This window comes from Procambarus clarkii, chromosome 8, assembly GCF_040958095.1.
Source record: "Procambarus clarkii isolate CNS0578487 chromosome 8, FALCON_Pclarkii_2.0, whole genome shotgun sequence".
Lineage (NCBI taxonomy): Eukaryota > Metazoa > Arthropoda > Malacostraca > Decapoda > Cambaridae > Procambarus > Procambarus clarkii.
The window spans coordinates 38,976,650-38,998,194 of NC_091157.1; the positions used below are offsets into that span (position 1 = coordinate 38,976,650).

Below are 21,545 nucleotides of genomic sequence, written 5' to 3' on the forward strand. Positions count from 1 at the left end.
ATCGTTCTTAAGGAAGCTGTCCAGATTTTAAACTTTTATTTTGTTTATTGGGATGCGTAACATAGCTTCATACTGGTATTTCGGGATTTCACTAATATCTTGATTATAATATGCTCTGTCTATGTATAGATCAAATATGTACTAGCCGAGGTATTTATTTTTATTATGTTTATGTGAAAAGTATTTAAATGTTTTCTATATCATTTAAATCTTTTTGTTCCTTATGCATTTCTTCAGTTGCTTTTGTTTAATATGATAACTTCAGCATCTGCTATTTCCTTAATCTCTCTGTTTAGATTACTTTACTTGTTGGGATCTTCGTACCTGCTGAAACATTTCAGTTGCCCTTTTTCTTCTTCCACAGTGTCATCTGTGATCACTTTTTAAACTGATTTTCTTTTTCATCTTTCTCACAGTAGACGCTCTAGCAGACTCTGTATTCTTCGACAGTCAATTACTCTATTAGTTTCGTATAAGTCTGAGTACTAAAGACGTTTCCAACTGCAACTTTGCTAGTTCTCTGGTTTACCTAACAGCCTAAGCCAGAGGACTCAAAACAAAAAACAGGATAGTACGTCATAGAAGGTTAGGAGGGCAGGAAGATCGCCTAAGGTTTCAAAACGTCATGAAAACCGTTAATTGAAAGTTTCCACAATTAATTACTTCGTTGCTTGTGCAGACCAAATCGAGAGCATATTCGTTTCTGGTTGGCTCTGGTTGCTACCGATTGAACGAAAATTTCCCAGAGTCTCAGTAGCTCTCTAACACGTGTTTGGTTATTTCCAGGTTGATTTCCTGTTATTTTTATCTATGAAAGAGAATATCTGTCAGTTTGTCTGTCTGTATGTGAAAGGTTGGAGGCCAGACTCTTGAAACAGACCTTATTTAACTTTGCAGATGTACTGGTGCTTGTATAAGGAGTGTCAGAGGCGGGCCACGGTTAACTTTGTCCCATTTAAGGGTTGTCGGTCCCTAAGCCTCTACACAATGTTGGTGGACATGAAAGGTTCTGCAAAGAGTCTCTGGTCCTTCAGTCTCCCATAGTTCAGGCACATCGCTACCATTCCTAAAGTTGCCAGAGCAGGGAGCAATGCCATAATTATGTATAGCTCACCTGCCCTCGGCCTATTATAAGGGCGTTGCTGAGACAATGTCCCTAGCTGCACAGGACGATGCACTCCTAAGTCTAAGGTCACAACAAATTTGGCTCTTTTCCCCACAAGGCCAGGAATAAGTGTTACAAAACTTACTGGTCTCTGGCATTTATTCATGAAGAAGCAGATTGCCTGAGACAAGGTCGTGCTGAGGGAGGGAGGGAGGGAAATATCAAGGGAAAGCGCCAAGACATTACGCCTATATAGCACTTGGAAAGGGTTAGGATAAGGATTTGGGATGGGACGGGGGAGAAGGAATGGCGCCCAACCACTTGGACTAAATATCGTCAGCTAAATATCGACCTAATTTAAAATAGAAATTTATTATCCAATTAATTTTTTTTTTCAAAAACAACAAGGTAAGGGTCCTCTGGTAAGTTAGGAGGGCAGGAAGTTCTCCTAAGGTTTCAAAAAGTCATGGAAACCGTTAATTGAAAGTTTCCTCCCCTAACCTAATAGCCTAAGCCAGAGGACCCAAAACAGAAAACGGGACAGTACGTCACTTTCATGAGCCGATTTCAGTTTGAATTACGTCGATTTTTTGCCTGAGTGAACATACTAGCGAAAAGTGACATAATTTGTAAGTGTACGGGCTGGGGCCCAGTGGACACTCCCAGCTCCCATTGGACATCAAAAAGACATGAACGATGGACAAATTATAGTTAGATGAAGAATGTAATTTGCCGTGTGCTCCACGTCACGTCCTACATGTAATCAGGTGCAACTGTGTAAACAAACTGATGTAGTCTGCCATGGAGATGTTTAGTGAATAACTGACCATGGAGAGACACGTGTGAGTGTGGAGGGATTGATGACCTCTGCATCAATGACACTAAAGCCACAACATAACTAGTAGACAGTGACCGTGAAGATGACCTCATACATGAGGAGTAACACACATTATTGTGTATTTTACCCATATGTTGTTATCATCAATGACTCAGCTTATTACTATGTAAGTTTATTAATACAAGTGTTAGTTAAAATTTCGTAATCTTTATGATTTCTTTCTGGAATTAAAGTGATCAAATAAAAAATATCTACATACCCTTCATCTCAGAAAACGCAAATTACATCAGAAAGTTGTAAATTATCTTTTTGTTGCACACAAAATTACCTTTATAATTAACTAAATTACTTATACCTAAAAAAGATAACTACTAAAGCAACTGAGATTCCCCATAACTCCTGGAAAGAGGAAAGATTGCCTACATATATTATTTTAGTCACTACAACAAGCAGTAATACTACCTGGGTGTGTGAATACCAACTGGTACTCCTAGTGGATGTGAACAATGTGCCTCTACTGTCCCGCCAGGGAACCTGACGCAGCAGCTGGAGGAGAACCTGCAGCATCTACAGGAGGTGACGGGTTACATCCGCGTCTACGGCTCTAACACACTCTTCTCCCTTAACTTCCTTAGTAATCTACGGGTTATCGGAGGCCAGGAGCTAGTGCACGGCAAGTAGGTAACTCATTCACAGTCGTACTCTTCTTGCTCATACTTTACTAAGGGTCACTGTGCTTCTTCATACGTTTATCACCATGCTGTATTAACTATGCATCACTAGAATTTATCAAGTATCACCATGCTTTATAAAGTATCACTGTGCTTTATGAAATATCACTGGGTTTTATGAAATATGTATCATTGGACTTCATTAACTACGAATCACTGGGATTCATCAAATATGTATCGTCGAACTATATTATACCACTGTGCTTTATTAAGTATGTATCACTAAGCTTCCTCAAGTATGAAAGCTGAGCTTTATCAACTATGTATCACATATGCTTTATGAAGTATGTATTTCTGCTCTTTATCAAATATGCTTCACTTGGGTTTATGAACTATGCATAACTGTTTTAAAAACTGTGAATCACTCTACTTTATTAACTATGTATCACTATACTTTATGTGTGGAATAATAACTGGGATTGATTATGAAACTACAACAATTGTGTGGGATTATAAATTAAAAATATAGAAATTGTATTAGCATGCACTACAAAAATATTCAAAAGCCTTAACACTCACTGTAGTCCAGATAAGGCGCTCCCTGTTCTCTGGGTGAAGATTGTGGACTGTAGGATCAGATATCTCCATTTTACTTAAATTTCATTGTAATTGAACTAATAGTTGTGAAGCTACTCCTATAAACGATAAGAACTGGCTCCGAGAACTATCATATGGCATTATTAATTACTTCACACACTTCTAATTGTCATATCGTCTGAAAATGGTCCACTTCTGAAATTAATTTACCCCTAAAACAGATTGTACTGTAGAGACAATATTTCTCCATAAGAATTCCTTAAGACTGTAGCGAAGATTTTTCTTCCTAAGAATTCCTTAAGACCACAGCGAGGATGTTTCTCAATAAGACTTCCTTAACACCCAAGTGAGGAATATTTCCCCATCAGACCTAAGAGACGAATTTTTCCCTATAAGAACTCCTTAAGACCACAGCAAAAACTTTTTCCGTAGTGAAGATTTTTCTCCATAAGAATTCCTTAAGACCACAGCGACGACATTTTCCATAGCGAAGAATTTTCTCGATAAGAACTCCTTAAGGCCACAGCGACGACATTTAACAATAAGATTGCGGTGTGTATTTTTCCCCATAAGAACTTCTTAAGACTTCAGCAACGATATTTTCCAAAATCAAACATCGTCGCTAAGCTGCAATACCATCTACTCATTGTAAGTCCCACATGAGTGATTGTAGCTAGCACACGGGTGATTATAACTTACACATAGGTGATTATAACTCCAACACAGGTGATTGTAGCTAGTACGCGGGTGATTATAACTCACACATAGGTGATTGTAACTCCAACACAGGTGATTGTAGCTAGTACGCGGGTGATTATAACTCACACATAGGTGATTGTAACTTACACGGTAGTGAACCTGACAATATAAGCGAATTGAAGGTAAGTGCTGCTCTTGTATGTCTACATCATTACATCTTAACCAAAAACTCTATGGGATATCTTCTGCAGTTTGTACTTATCTGCTGAAAGTAATATGATAACATAACTGTTAGAAGGGCCTCCAAATCATTGTGGAGGACTGACATGCATTACAAAAAAAAAAAAAAAAAAAAAAAAAATTACCAAGTGTGCCGTCCTTGCAGGTATGCACTGTATGTGCTGGAGAACGAGAACCTGCAGCAGCTGTGGGACTGGGAGCAGCGTAACCACACCCTCAGGATCGCTCGAGGGACTCTCTTCTCCCGGTACAACCCGAGCCTGTGTCCCAGACTCGTGCACCAGCTGGCCAACATCACCGGCGTGGGGCCCCTCCAGGACGACCTCGCCTCTGCCGGCGACCATACTCCTCCCTGTATGTATATTGCTCCCCTCTTTCAGGTGTGAGTGGGTACCCCTCTGCCTGCTGTGTCGGTACTTTCAGGATGTTGTGTGTCGGCACTCTCTGTATGTTGTGTGTCGGTACTCTCTGTATGTTGTGTGTCAGTATTCTTTGTATGTTGTGTGTCAGTATTCTCTGTATGTTGTGTGTCGGTACTCTCTGTCTGTTGTGTGTCAGTATTCTTTGTATGTTGTGTGTCAGTATTCTCTGTCTGGTGAGTGTCGATGTTACGACCCCTGACCCCATTGTTGCATTGTTGCAGATGGGACCCAGGATCGTATGGCATTTCTTTATATATAGAGATGTGAGGGACCCTCTTTATATATAGAGATGTGAGGGACCCTCTTTATATATAGAGATGTGAGGGACCCTCTTTATATATAGAGATGTGAGGGACCCTCTTTATATAGAGAGAGATGTGAGGGACCCTCTTTATATATAGAGATGTGAGGGACCCTCTTTATATATAGAGATGTGAGGGACCCTCTTTATATATAGAGATGTGAGGGACCCTCTTTATATAGAGAGAGATGTGAGGGACCCTCTTTATATAGAGAGATGTGAGGGACCCTCTTTATATATAGAGATGTGAGGGACCCTCTTTATATATAGAGATGTGAGGGACCCTCTTTATATATAGAGATGTGAGGGACACTCAGTAGGTTATTTATTTGTATTATGATAGGCCCTGAATGTTGTGTGAATATTTGTTAGGAGAATTATGCTGTATAAATTACAGAGTTATTAGATAGGCTTGGGTGAAGAAGGAATGCTTGATTGTCTGGTAGAATTATAATTAGGTTGGCTTCTTAACTTGTAAATGACGGGCTGTGTTCGTCCCTGCCAGACATAAGACTACTTGATACTTCTAGCTAGTTACATACACTGTGGTGATACTTTGTGTTGTGTATTGTGAAGCTAGGAGCATACATTTATTCAAAGAATTGAATATTGGCAATTTAACATTGGTAAGAAGTTTGAGGAAGTGTTACTGGAGGACAGTTGTTCCGTGTAGCACCCAGAGCTCAGTCAAGCTGCTACTTGCTCGCCACTCTTCATGGTGGCAACTCGGGCCGGCTCCAGCATCCCCATTTCCTCCTCTCCTACTCTAATTCGTCAAGGTTTATTTCTAAGTACAACCCCCATGTTAAGTGCCACCCTTCTGTTCTAAGTGTAATATTGCCAGTGTTACCCTGGTTATAACCGAGAGATCCATGTAACATGACCCAGGTACTGGCCAGAGCGCACATGTCTAATATACATATGCTTATTTAGGTTAGGTTGAATTGTCCCATAAGGAATCGTAGACTTTGCCACTCGCTGCTAGTATGTGAATCTCATCTCCTGCCTATGTAGAGTCTGAGAGTTAACGTGAAGTAGATTCGGTACATTTAACGTAAAATGAATGTGGTAGGGTATTGTAATTGTTACTTGGGGGTTCAGTGCTTTAATAAATAGTATGAGGTATTAACAGGAGTTTTATCATCCCAGCTCCTTAACTAGGGTTAGGTCATATGAACCTAGACTGCAGTCTATTCTTATCTTATTTCGAAAAATTGGTTTCCTGGGGGGCCGGGCCTAACCCCTATAGAGACTATTTCCTGACGCTATTCTGTCTGTTGTGTGATGGTATCCTCTGTCTGGTGAGTGTGTGTACGGGATTTTGTAAACTAAGTGTTTATTATGTCTTCATAATTACGTTACAATTTGTGATTACAAATGAACACAGTATATATTTACAGGTGTGTGTAATCTTATGATAATATATTTACAGATGTGTGTAATATTATGATCATATATTTACAGGTGTGTAACCTTATGATCAGATATTTATATATATACAGGTGTGTGTATTCTTATGATTATATATTTACAGGTGTATGTGTATTCTTATGATCATATATTAGTAGTGTAAAGTGCGACTAGAACCGCGCGCACCAGCTGCCAGCTGGCACTCCATGGAGTGCCAGCCGACAGGTGGAGCGCAGGTGTCTAGTCGCACAGGTTTTGGGGGGATTTTCAGGGAATTTTTGGCGCGTTTCGGACGCGTGTGAGCGTGTTGTGTTTGGGTATGTGGTCATGAAAGAGGGGAGGTCATGTTGATGAGTGCCAGGTGGTGCGCGAGGTCAACGTCGCAGCGCGGGTGTCTAGTCACATAGGGTTTTTGGGGGATTTCCCGGAAGTTTGGCGCGTGGCGGACTTGAGTGGCGGGCGAGCAGGTGCGGTCCCCCACCCCGCGCGCGCGCGCGCGGGTCTAGTCCTCGGGGGTTAAGGTAAGTGGTCAGGAACGATTGGAGATCTTGTTGTGTGAGAGTAAGTGGTGGAGTAAGAGGAAGGAGTGAAATGAATATGTGTGGGTTTAGCAAGTGATAGAGTAAGAAAATAGAAGGAAGATGGAGGAAGGAGTAAAAGAGTTGATCGTGAGTTAGTGTGTAGATGAGAGGAGAAGGCAACACAGTCTGTTATGTTGTTTTGGGTGTGGGTTGGATGGAGCTTCCCCTTCGTCTGGAGAGAGTGCTCTGAGCCATTATGTGGTTAGACAAACCATTAGCCCCCCCCTACAGGAAGTCGCAAGTGTTGAGGGGTGAGAGAGCACTCTCCTGCAGAAGTTGGCCATTCCCTTGGGTCATTTGTCTTCAGAGTGTTGATGTTCGTCCCACGACGACTCCCCATACACTGCGGATTTCCGGTAAGGAGGCGCGAGATACTTACGACAGACCTACACCTGTCAGCCATCAATCAATCACTCCCCACCCCTCATCCCCACCCGCCCCCATACCATCAACCATTGTTCCGTGCATTCTCTTTTAGTATGTGTAAGCTATATCGCAACGTGATCAACATGGTGAGAGCAATAACGAGGGAAAAGTAAACACATTATATAAATTTATTCCGCGACGGGGTAAGCGTGCTGGTCGCAGGTTGGAGCCCGACTGATCAACTTTCCAACTAGTCCGGGTATTTCTCCCCCGACACCGGAAGTGGTGGGGCACCCATTACCATTGCGTTTCGCCAGGGTCCGCGATGGCGGGTGCCACGCGTCGCTCTGTCTCTGTCTCTGTCTCTGTCTCTCTCTCTGTCTATCTCTGTCTCTCTGTCGGTCTGTCTCTGTATGTCTGTCTCTGTCTCTGTCTCTCTCTCTCTCTCTGTCTATCTCTGTCTCTCTCTCTCTCTCTCTCTCTCTCTCTCTCTCTCTCTCTCTCTCTCTCTCTCTCTCTCTCTCTCTCTCTCTCTCTCTCTCTCTCTCTCTCTCTCTCTCTCTCTCTCTCTCTCTCACCCTCTCTAAAGTCCACCACACAGCACTTCACTTAGTAAATTCAGTCAAAGTCAGTAGGTTGGCGTTTACTAAAAGATAGAAACATTTCACATCGTCACGGAGACGCGATCTATACCTACAAATTGTTCTTGTTAACTGTGATCACAACATCGGCCGGCCCAAATAAATATCATTGAAATGTATGCATGTTTATCAAGTCATAAGCTGGTCTTCAATCTTATTATTATAACAAATCATAATTTGCTGTTCTCTCTCTCTCTCTCTCTCGCTCTGCCTCTCTGTCTCTCTCTCTCTGTCTCTCTGTCTCTCTCTCTCTCTCTCTCTCTCTATCTCTCTGTCTCTCAGTCTCTCTCGCTCTCTCTCTATCTCTCTGTCTCTCTCTCTCTCTCTCTCGCTCTGCCTCTCTGTCTCTCTCTCTGTCTCTCTGTCTCTCTCTCTGTCTCTCTGTCTCTCTCTCTCTCTCTCTCTCTGTCTCTCTGTCTCTCTCTCTCTCTCTCTCTCTCTCTCTCTCTCTCTCTCTCTCTCTCTCTCTCTCTCTCTCTCTCTCTCTCTCTCTCTCTCTCTCTCTCTCTCTCTCCAGATCATTTAGTAGTTGGGAAAGTAACATCATTTCCTTTCTCCTGCTGCCGCTGTTCACGTATCTTTATCCATCAAGGCTGTCTCTCTTAAGACCTACGTCATCCAATGTAAACACCAATCGATGAGAATAAGACCGGTGAGTCGATAGTGAAATAGGTCTGGGTTAAGTCTGTTTTTCAGTTCTTGTATCACAGTCAATGTAGCGTAATGGGAAACCAGTCTTTCTACTGCCTACATAAATAGCGTTTGAAAATGTATGCAAGTCTAGACAAACTCCTATAGCCCTTACATTCTAACACAAATAAAATATTAGCACACGATTGCATCGCATTATATTATCATTAAGTAACGTAGAGATCAACTTTCTGGCTGTTGTCCGAATATCATTATTGAAATGTGAACTCATTTAGCCAAACACAATATCTCCATTACATCTCTTAGCATATGAATATTATGGTATACCAGTTTTAACCCTCTATAACACAATGTAACGTAACGTAACGTACCGCAAATCAACTTTCTACAGACCAAATATCGTTTTTAAATGAAAGTATGTCATAGTCCATCTTCATTACATCTCTCACCATATAAAATATTGGCGTCTACCCCTTTTAGCCCTCTGTAACACAATGTAACGCAACGTAACGTAACGCAAATCAACTTTTGCAGACCAAAATGTCATTTTGAAACGGAAAGTGTGGGATTAGTCCTTATTCATTACATCTCTCACCATATAAAATATTGACCTCTAACCCTTTTAGCCCTCTGTAACACAATGTAACGCAACGTAACGTAACGCAAATCAACTTTTTGCAGTCCAAAATGTCACTTTGAAACGGAAAGTGCGGGTTAGACCATCTCCATTACATCTCTTACCTTATAAATAATTGATGGCTACCCCTTTTAGCCCTCTGTAACACAATGTAACACAACGTAACGTATCGCAAATCGACTTTTTGCAATCCAAAATGTCATTTTTAAATGAAAGTATGACTTAGTCCATCTTCATTACATCTCTAACCATATAAAATATTGGCGTCTACCCCTTTTAGCCCTCTGTAACACAATGTAACGCAACGTAACATAACGCAAATCAACTTTTTGCAGTCCAAATGTCATTTTGAAACGGAAAGTGAGGGTTAGACCATCTCCATTACATCTCTTACCATATAAATAATTGATGGCTACCCCTTTTAGCCCTCTGTAACACAACGTAACGTATCGCAAATCGACTTTTTGCAATCCAAAATGACATTTTTAAATGAAAGTATGACTTAGTCCATCTTCATTACATCTCTAACCATATAAAATATTGGCGTCTACCCCTTTTAGCCCTCTGTAACACAATGTAACGCAACGTAGCATAACGCAATCAACTTTTTGCAGTCCAAAAGGGCATTTTGAAACGGAAAGTGAGGGTTAGCCCATCTCCATTACATCTCTACCATATAATTAATTGGTGACTACCCCTTTTAGCCCTCTGTAACACAATGTAACTCACCGTAACGTATCGCAAATCAACTTTTTGCAGTCCAAAATGTCATTTTTTAATGAAAGTATGACTTAGCACATCTCTTACCATATAATATTGACCTCTACCAGTTTTTAGCCCTCTAACACAATGTAACGTAACGCAAATCAACTTTTACAGCCCAAAATGACATTTTTAAATAAAGTAGGACTTAGTCCATCTCCATTACATCTCCTTCCATAAGAATATTACAGTCTACAAGTTTTAGCCCTCTGTAACACAATGTAACGTAACGGGGAAAATCATCTTTGTCGGATGAGCAAATAACATTATTGAAAATGACATCCGTGTTTAGCCATTACATCCAAAACACAAGAAAAATATTACCGTTTTTCTTGAGAAACTTATATGTGGAGATCATATCTCCAGAGTCCACACAATAAGCCACACATCACACATCTGTTTTCAAATCGCAGCTCGCATCTAATTTAATGCTATTTTTTTTTTTTTGCAGAAACTATGTTTTTGAGATTAAGCTCAATGTCGGCAATTACTATTCGTATCATCAAACTCCTTTCAGTCAACAAAATTCACATTTCATATCGCGTGTGTAGATTAGAGAGAGAAGGCAAACATAGCGTGCAGCTAGTCAAAACTTATCATAACAGATATGATTTCACAGAGTTTTTCAACCTTTGCCAGTTTTTTTTTCATTGTTATCTCTTCACTCGTGCTAAGTGAGTCAGACAAAAATGTGACATTTCATTTCATTATTAACCATGCAATATGCTATTAGCTAGGTAGTCAAAACATATAACAAGCGTTATTTCACAGGAATTTTTTCTAGCAAATATGCTTCCTTTAAGCAGTTCAACACATCAAACACCTCCAGTCTGCGAAATTCCCTTTAGTCAATAATCATCCTTTACAGTATTTCTTGACTAGAATAGCACTCCAAAACATAAGTGATCATTTTTATTCTCACTGTCGCACTATAGTCAATAATTTGTTTCGCAGAGTGACAAGTTATGCATAGTGACGAGATTTCATGGTGTGCATAGTTTAAGAGAGTTCACACTGTATTAATTACGGTCATGGATATGTTATGTTATGTTTATGAAGACCATCTCTTCATATTTTTTTATCATTTTCACGCCCCACAGCTTTACAGTCTTCTCATATTCTTTTTCAAATAAAGTATGTTTACTGTTTTCCAGTAGATCGGCCTCACATTACATATATTAATCAATTTTCAAATTCAGTTCAGTTTCTTTTCAATATCGCAGCTTTGTTGCCCCCACAGCCCGTATCTAGTTCAAGACCTCTTATTATCAATGTCATTAATACGGTTATCATCAACCACGTATTGGATGTCTCTGTCATTCAGTCATCAACGTAGTATGTGTTTAATGAACGTGAGAATCACTTCATGTGCACTCATTTTAGTTTAGTTTAAAGTTTTACATCTTGAATTAATACCGCTATTGGTTAGCTCAGACATTCAGTTAACATCTCAGTAAGTGAAAATCTTTTCATGTGAGCTCATTTTTAGTTTAGGATAAGGTTTTTCCATCGTGAAATGCTATTATCAGTAACCAGGTATTGGATGACACTACCATTCAGTTTACATCTCAGTAACTGTTTACTGAACATTGTTATCCATCCATGCAACCTCATTTTTAGTTTTAAGTTTCTACATCGTAAAAAATAAAATATTACTATCACCAGCCGTGTATCGGATAGCTCAACCATTCAGTTAACATCTCAGTAAGTGAAAATCTTTTCATGTGAGCTCATTTTTAGTTTAGGATAAGGTTTTCCATCGTGAAATGCTATTATCAGTAGCCAGGTATTGGGTGGGTGGACCATCCAGTTTACATCTCAGTAACAGTTTACTGAACATAGATATCCCTCCATGGGACCTCATTTTTAGTTTAAGTTTCTCCATCGTAAATAAAAATAAAATATTACTATCACAATCCTTGTATTGGCCTGCTCCGGCATTCAGTTTACATCTCAGTAAGTGTTTACTGAATGCAAAATCGCTACATGTGTGGTCATAAGGTTTTCTCATCGTGAAATGCTATTATCAGTAACCAGGTATTGGATGACACTACCATTCAGTTTACATCTCAGTAACTGTTTACTGATCATTGTTATCAATCCATGCAACCTCATTTTTTTAGTTTTAAGCTTCTACATCGTAAAAATAAAATATTACTATCACCAGCCATGTATCGGTAGCTCAACCATTCAGTTTACAGCTCAGTAACTGTTTACTGAACATAGACATCCCTCCATGCGAGCTCATTTTTTAGTTTAAAGTTTCTCCATCGTAAAAAATAAAATATTACTATCACAAACCATGTATTGGGTGGGTCAACCATCCAGTTTACATCTCAGTAATAGTTTACTGAACATAGATATCCCTCCATGTGACCTCATTTTTAGTTTAAAGTTTCTCCATCCTAAATAAAAAATAAAATATTACTGTCGCAAACTTTGTATTGACCAGCTCCGGCATTCAGTTTACAACTCAGTAAGTGTTTACTGAATGCAAAATCGCTACATGTGTGGTCATTTAGTTTAAAGTTTCTCAATCTTAAAATATTACTATCAACATCAACCATGCATTGGCCGGCTTAGTCTTTCAGTTCACATCTCAGTAAGTGTTTACTGAATGCAAAATCGCTACATGTGTGGTCATTTAGTTTAAAGTTTCTCAATCTTTAAATATTACTATCATCATCAACCATGCATTGCCTGGCTAGTCTTTCAGTTTACATCTCAGTGAGTGTTAACTGAATGTGGAAATTATCACGTGTTAGCATTTAGTTTAGTTTCAAGTTTCAATTAAATACTAACATCATCCCCGTATTGGGCTGTCGGCATTCAGTTACCCACTCGGAGAGTGTTTACTGAACGTCGAAATCATTTCCTGTAGACACATTTTTTACTTGAACCCGTCTCCACTCCAAACCGGACCTCCGGTCCGAGTCAGGACCGCCGGTCCTGACTCGGACCGGAGGTCCGGTTTGGAGTGGAGACGGGTTCAAGTAAAAAATGTGTCTACAGGAAATGATTTCGACGTTCAGTAAACACTCTCCGAGTGGGTAACTGAATGCCGACAGCCCAATACGGGGATGATGTTAGTATTTAATTGAAACTTGAAACTAAACTAAATGCTAACACGTGATAATTTCCACATTCAGTTAACACTCACTGAGATGTAAACTGAAAGACTAGCCAGGCAATGCATGGTTGATGATGATAGTAATATTTAAAGATTGAGAAACTTTAAACTAAATGACCACACATGTAGCGATTTTGCATTCAGTAAACACTTACTGAGATGTGAACTGAAAGACTAAGCCGGCCAATGCATGGTTGATGTTGATAGTAATATTTTAAGATTGAGAAACTTTAAACTAAATGACCACACATGTAGCGATTTTGCATTCAGTAAACACTTACTGAGTTGTAAACTGAATGCCGGAGCTGGTCAATACAAAGTTTGTGACAGTAATATTTTATTTTTTATTTAGGATGGAGAAACTTTAAACTAAAAATGAGGTCACATGGAGGGATATCTATGTTCAGTAAACTATTACTGAGATGTAAACTGGATGGTTGACCCACCCAATACATGGTTTGTGATAGTAATATTTTATTTTTTACGATGGAGAAACTTTAAACTAAAAAATGAGCTCGCATGGAGGGATGTCTATGTTCAGTAAACAGTTACTGAGCTGTAAACTGAATGGTTGAGCTACCGATACATGGCTGGTGATAGTAATATTTTATTTTTACGATGTAGAGGCTTAAAACTAAAAAAATGAGGTTGCATGGATTGATAACAATGATCAGTAAACAGTTACTGAGATGTAAACTGAATGGTAGTGTCATCCAATACCTGGTTACTGATAATAGCATTTCACGATGAGAAAACCTTATGACCACACATGTAGCGATTTTGCATTCAGTAAACACTTACTGAGATGTAAACTGAATGCCGGAGCAGGCCAATACAAGGATTGTGATAGTAATATTTTATTTTTATTTACGATGGAGAAACTTAAACTAAAAATGAGGTCCCATGGAGGGATATCTATGTTCAGTAAACTGTTACTGAGATGTAAACTGGATGGTCCACCCACCCAATACCTGGCTACTGATAATAGCATTTCACGATGGAAAACCTTATCCTAAACTAAAAATGAGCTCACATGAAAAGATTTTCACTTACTGAGATGTTAACTGAATGGTTGAGCTATCCGATACACGGCTGGTGATAGTAATATTTTATTTTTTACGATGTAGAAACTTAAAACTAAAAATGAGGTTGCATGGATGGATAACAATGTTCAGTAAACAGTTACTGAGATGTAAACTGAATGGTAGTGTCATCCAATACCTGGTTACTGATAATAGCATTTCACGATGGAAAAACCTTATCCTAAACTAAAAATGAGCTCACATGAAAAGATTTTCACTTACTGAGATGTTAACTGAATGTCTGAGCTAACCAATAGCGGTATTAATTCAAGATGTAAAACTTTAAACTAAACTAAAATGAGTGCACATGAAGTGATTCTCACGTTCATTAAACACATACTACGTTGATGACTGAATGACAGAGACATCCAATACGTGGTTGATGATAACCGTATTAATGACATTGATAATAAGAGGTCTTGAACTAGATACGGGCTGTGGGGGCAACAAAGCTGCGATATTGAAAAGAAACTGAACTGAATTTGAAAATTGATTAATATATGTAATGTGAGGCCGATCTACTGGAAAACAGTAAACATACTTTATTTGAAAAAGAATATGAGAAGACTGTAAAGCTGTGGGGCGTGAAAATGATAAAAAAATATGAAGAGATGGTCTTCATAAACATAACATAACATATCCATGACCGTAATTAATACAGTGTGAACTCTCTTAAACTATGCACACCATGAAATCTCGTCACTATGCATAACTTGTCACTCTGCGAAACAAATTATTGACTATAGTGCGACAGTGAGAATAAAAATGATCACTTATGTTTTGGAGTGCTATTCTAGTCAAGAAATACTGTAAAGGATGATTATTGACTAAAGGGAATTTCGCAGACTGGAGGTGTTTGATGTGTTGAACTGCTTAAAGGAAGCATATTTGCTAGAAAAAATTCCTGTGAAATAACGCTTGTTATATGTTTTGACTACCTAGCTAATAGCATATTGCATGGTTAATAATGAAATGAAATGTCACATTTTTGTCTGACTCACTTAGCACGAGTGAAGAGATAACAATGAAAAAAAAAACTGGCAAAGGTTGAAAAACTCTGTGAAATCATATCTGTTATGATAAGTTTTGACTAGCTGCACGCTATGTTTGCCTTCTCTCTCTAATCTACACACGCGATATGAAATGTGAATTTTGTTGACTGAAAGGAGTTTGATGATACGAATAGTAATTGCCGACATTGAGCTTAATCTCAAAAACATAGTTTCTGCAAAAAAAAAAAATAGCATTAAATTAGATGCGAGCTGCGATTTGAAAACAGATGTGTGATGTGTGGCTTATTGTGTGGACTCTGGAGATATGATCTCCACATATAAGTTTCTCAAGAAAAACGGTAATATTTTTCTTGTGTTTTGGATGTAATGGCTAAACACGGATGTCATTTTCAATAATGTTATTTGCTCATCCGACAAAGATGATTTTCCCCGTTACGTTACATTGTGTTACAGAGGGCTAAAACTTGTAGACTGTAATATTCTTATGGAAGGAGATGTAATGGAGATGGACTAAGTCCTACTTTATTTAAAAATGTCATTTTGGGCTGTAAAAGTTGATTTGCGTTACGTTACATTGTGTTAGAGGGCTAAAAACTGGTAGAGGTCAATATTATATGGTAAGAGATGTGCTAAGTCATACTTTCATTAAAAAATGACATTTTGGACTGCAAAAAGTTGATTTGCGATACGTTACGGTGAGTTACATTGTGTTACAGAGGGCTAAAAGGGGTAGTCACCAATTAATTATATGGTAGAGATGTAATGGAGATGGGCTAACCCTCACTTTCCGTTTCAAAATGCCCTTTTGGACTGCAAAAAGTTGATTGCGTTATGCTACGTTGCGTTACATTGTGTTACAGAGGGCTAAAAGGGGTAGACGCCAATATTTTATATGGTTAGAGATGTAATGAAGATGGACTAAGTCATACTTTCATTTAAAAATGTCATTTTGGATTGCAAAAAGTCGATTTGCGATACGTTACGTTGTGTTACAGAGGGCTAAAAGGGGTAGCCATCAATTATTTATATGGTAAGAGGTGTAATGGAGATGGTCTAACCCTCACTTTCCGTTTCAAAATGACATTTGGACTGCAAAAAGTTGATTTGCGTTATGTTACGTTGCGTTACATTGTGTTACAGAGGGCTAAAAGGGGTAGACGCCAATATTTTATATGGTTAGAGATGTAATGAAGATGGACTAAGTCATACTTTCATTTAAAAATGACATTTTGGATTGCAAAAAGTCGATTTGCGATACGTTACGTTGTGTTACATTGTGTTACAGAGGGCTAAAAGGGGTAGCCATCAATTATTTATAAGGTAAGAGATGTAATGGAGATGGTCTAACCCGCACTTTCCGTTTCAAAGTGACATTTTGGACTGCAAAAAGTTGATTTGCGTTACGTTACGTTGCGTTACATTGTGTTACAGAGGGCTAAAAGGGGTAGAGGTCAATATTTTATATGGTGAGAGATGTAATGAATAAGGACTAATCCCACACTTTCCGTTTCAAAATGACATTTTGGTCTGCAAAAGTTGATTTGCGTTACGTTACGTTGCGTTACATTGTGTTACAGAGGGCTAAAAGGGGTAGACGCCAATATTTTATATGGTGAGAGATGTAATGAAGATGGACTATGACATACTTTCATTTAAAAACGATATTTGGTCTGTAGAAAGTTGATTTGCGGTACGTTACGTTACGTTACATTGTGTTATACAGGGTTAAAACTGGTATACCATAATATTCATATGCTAAGAGATGTAATGGAGATATTGTGTTTGGCTAAATGAGTTCACATTTCAATAATGATATTCGGACAACAGCCAGAAAGTTGATCTCTACGTTACTTAATGATAATATAATGCGATGCAATCGTGTGCTAATATTTTATTTGTGTTAGAATGTAAGGGCTATAGGAGTTTGTCTAGACTTGCATACATTTTCAAACGCTATTTATGTAGGCAGTAGAAAGACTGGTTTCCCATTACGCTACATTGACTGTGATACAAGAACTGAAAAACAGACTTAACCCAGACCTATTTCACTATCGACTCACCGGTCTTATTCTCATCGATTGGTGTTTACATTGGATGACGTAGGTCTTAAGAGAGACAGCCTTGATGGATAAAGATACGTGAACAGCGGCAGCAGGAGAAAGGAAATGATGTTACTTTCCCAACTACTAAATGATCTGGAGAGAGAGAGAGAGAGAGAGAGAGAGAGAGAGAGAGAGAGAGAGAGAGAGAGAGAGAGAGAGAGAGAGAGAGAGAGAGAGAGAGAGAGAGAGAGACAGAGAGACAGAGAGAGAGAGAGAGACAGAGAGACAGAGAGACAGAGAGAGAGAGACAGAGAGACAGAGAGAGAGACAGAGAGACAGAGAGAGAGACAGAGAGGCAGAGCGAGAGAGAGAGAGACAGAGACAGAGAGATAGAGAGAGAGCGAGAGAGACTGAGAGACAGAGAGATAGAGAGAGAGAGAGAGAGAGAGAGAGAGAGAGACAGAGAGACAGAGAGAGAGAGACAGAGAGGCAGAGCGAGAGAGAGAGAGAGAGAGAACAGCAAATTATGATTTGTTATAATAATAAGATTGAAGACCAGCTTATGACTTGATAAACATGCATACATTTCAATGATATTTATTTGGGCCGGCCGATGTTGTGATCACAGTTAACAAGAACAATTTGTAGGTATAGATCGCGTCTCCGTGACGATGTGAAATGTTTCTATCTTTTAGTAAACGCCAACCTACTGACTTTGACTGAATTTACTAAGTGAAGTGCTGTGTGGTGGACTTTAGAGAGGGTGAGAGAGAGAGAGAGAGAGAGAGAGAGAGAGAGAGAGAGAGAGAGAGAGAGAGAGAGAGAGAGAGAGAGAGAGAGAGAGAGAGAGAGAGAGACAGAGATAGACAGAGAGAGAGAGAGAGACAGAGACAGAGACAGACATACAGAGACAGACCGACAGAGAGACAGAGATAGACAGAGACAGAGACAGAGACAGAGCGACGCGTGGCACCCGCCATCGCGGACCCTGGCGAAACGCAATGGTAATGGGTGCCCCACCACTTCCGGTGTCGGGGGAGAAATACCCGGACTAGTTGGAAAGTTGATCAGTCGGGCTCCAACCTGCGACCAGCACGCTTACCCCGTCGCGGAATAAATTTATATAATGTGTTTACTTTTCCCTCGTTATTGCTCTCACCATGTTGATCACGTTGCGATATAGCTTACACATACTAAAAGAGAATGCACGGAACAATGGTTGATGGTATGGGGGCGGGTGGGGATGAGGGGTGGGGAGTGATTGATTGATGGCTGACAGGTGTAGGTCTGTCGTAAGTATCTCGCGCCTCCTTACCGGAAATCCGCAGTGTATGGGGAGTCGTCGTGGGACGAACATCAACACTCTGAAGACAAATGACCCAAGGGAATGGCCAACTTCTGCAGGAGAGTGCTCTCTCACCCCCCAACACTTGCGACTTCCTGTAGGGGGGGGCTAATGGTTTGTCTAACCACATAATGGCCCAGAGCACTCTCTCCAGACGAAGGGGAAGCTCCATCCAACCCACACCCAAAACAACATAACAGACTGTGTTGCCTTCTCCTCTCATCTACACACTAACTCACGATCAACTCTTTTACTCCTTCCTCCATCTTCCTTCTATTTTCTTACTCTATCACTTGCTAAACCCACACATATTCATTTCACTCCTTCCTCTTACTCCACCACTTACTCTCACACAACAAGATCTCCAATCGTTCCTGACCACTTACCTTAACCCCGAGGACTAGACCCGCGCGCGGGGTGGGGGGCCGCACCTGCTCGCCCGCCACTCAAGTCCGCCACGCGCCAAACTTCCGGGAAATCCCCCAAAAACCCTATGTGACTAGACACCCGCGCTGTGACGTTGACCTCGCGCACCACCTGGCACTCATCAACATGACCTCCCCTCTTTCATGACCACATACCCAAACACAACACGCTCACACGCGTCCGAAACGCGCCAAAAATTCCCTGAAAATCCCCCAAAAACCTGTGCGACTAGACACCTGCGCTCCACCTGTCGGCTGGCACTCCATGGAGTGCCAGCTGGCAGCTGGTGCGCGCGGTTCTAGTCGCACTTTACACTACTTATATTTACAGGTGTGTGTGTATTCTTATGATCATATATTTACAGGTGTGTGTGTTTCCTATGATCATATATTTACAGGTGTGTGTATTCTTATGATCATATATTTACAGGTGTGTGTGTATTCTTATGATCATATATTTACAGGTGTGTGTGTATTCCTATGATCATATATTTACAGGTGTGTGTATTCTTATGATCATATATTTACAGGTGTGTGTGTATTCTTATGATCATATATTTACAGGTGTGTGTGTATTCTTATGATCATATATTTACAGGTGTGTGTGTATTCTTATGATCATATATTTACAGGTGTGTGTGTATTCTTATGATCATATATTTACAGGTGTGTGTGTATTCTTATGATCATATATTTACAGGTGTGTGTGTATTCCTATGATCATATATATAATTTTTCATTTGTAAACTACCTTTAAAATCTGCAATAAGCTATAATGTTACTTCTTGATATATGCAAGATCTTCTTGGGAAGTTTATCTGTGTATATAAGTACGGCTGCACCTCGGTGCTGCGTGCTGCTGCTGCACGGCGGTGCTGCGTGCTGCTGCTGCACGGCGGTGCTGCGTGCTGCTGCTGCACGGCGGTGCTGCGTGCTGCTGCTGCACGGCGGTGCTGCGTGCTGCTGCTGCACGGCGGTGCTGCGTGCTGCTGCTGCACGGCGGTGCTGCGTGCTGCTGCTGCACGGCGGTGCTGCGTGCTGCTGCTGCACGGCGGTGCTGCGTGCTGCTGCTGCACGGCGGTGCTGCGTGCTGCTGCTGCACGGCGGTGCTGCGTGCTGCTGCTGCACGGCGGTGCTGCCTGCTGCTGCTGCACGGCGGTGCTGCCTGCTGCTGCACAGCGGTGCTGCCTGCTGCTGCACAGCGGTGCTGCCTGCTGCTGCACGGCGGTGCTGCGTGCTGCTGCTGCACGGCGGTGCTGCCTGCTGCTGCTGCACGGCGGTGCTGCCTGCTGCTGCTGCACGGCGGTGCTGCGTGCTGCTGCTGCACGGCGGTGCTGCGTGCTGCTGCTGCACGGCAGTGCTGCGTGCTGCTGCTGCACGGCGGTGCTGCCTGCTGCTGCTGCACGGCGGTGCTACCTGCTGCTGCACGGTGGTGCTACCTGCTGCTGCACGGTGGTGCTACCTGCTACTGCACGGCGGTGCTACCTGCTACTGCACGGCGGTGCTGCCTGCTGCTGCACGGTGGTGCTGCCTGCTGCTGCTCGGCGGTGCTGCCTGCTGCTGCACGGCGGTGCTGCCTGCTGCTGCTCCTGAGTGCAACGTCTGCTGCACGGCGGTGCTGCGTGCTCCTGCACGGCGGTGCTGCGTGCTGCTACAGGGCGGTGCTGCCTGTTGCTGCACGGCGGTGCTGCCTGCTGCTGCTGCACGGCGGTGCTACCTGCTGCTGCACGGCGGTGCTACCTGCTACTGCACGGCGGAGCTGCCTGCTGCTGCACGGTGGTGCTACCTGCTGCTGCACGGTGGTGCTGCCTGCTGCTGCACGGCGGTGCTGCCTGCTACTGCACGGCGGTGCTGCCTGCTGCTGCACGGTGGTGCTACCTGCTGCTGCACGGTGGTGCTACCTGCTGCTGCACGGCGGTGCTACCTGCTGCTGCACGGCGGTGCTACCTGCTACTGCACGGCGGTGCTGCCTGCTGCTGCACGGTGGTGCTACCTGCTGCTGCACGGTGGTGCTACCTGCTGCTGCACGGCGGTGCTACCTGCTGCTGCACGGCGGTGCTGCCTGCTACTGCACGGCGGTGCTGCCTGCTACTGCACGGCGGTGCTACCTGCTACTGCACGGCGGTGCTGCCTGCTGCTGCACGGTGGTGCTACCTGCTGCTGCACGGCGGTGCTACCTGCTACTGCACGGCGGTGCTGCCTGCTGCTGCACGGCGGTGCTACCTGCTACTGCACGGCGGTGCTACCTGCTGCTGCACGGCGGTGCTACCTGCTGCTGCACGGCGGTGCTGCCTGCTGCTGCACGGCGGTGCTACCTGCTACTGCACGGCGGTGCTGCCTGCTGCTGCACGGCGGTGCTACCTGCTACTGCACGGCGGTGCTACCTGCTACTGCACGGCGGTGCTGCCTGCTGCTGCACGGTGGTGCTACCTGCTGCTACACGGCGGTGCTACCTGCTACTGCACGGCGGTGCTACCTGCTGCTGCACGGCGGTGCTACCTGCTGCTGCACGGCGGTGCTACCTGCTGCTGCACGGTGGTGCTACCTGCTGCTGCACGGCGGTGTTACCTGCTGCTGCACGGCGGTG

The 21,545-nt window shown here is 42.1% G+C and overlaps 1 protein-coding gene across 3 annotated transcripts in view; it reads left to right on the forward strand.

Moving 5' to 3' along the window:
• The window catches only part of LOC123759723 (insulin-like growth factor 1 receptor), a 476,359-nt gene that overhangs the window by 219,362 nt on the left and 235,452 nt on the right, over positions 1 to 21,545 (forward strand). For all 3 annotated transcript variants that reach the window (XM_069317552.1, XM_069317549.1, XM_069317548.1), the window contains 2 exons: positions 2,473 to 2,620; positions 4,296 to 4,504. In XM_069317552.1, the coding sequence (XP_069173653.1) occupies positions 2,473 to 2,620; positions 4,296 to 4,504 (357 nt within the window). The remainder of the gene's footprint in view (positions 1 to 2,472; positions 2,621 to 4,295; positions 4,505 to 21,545) is intronic.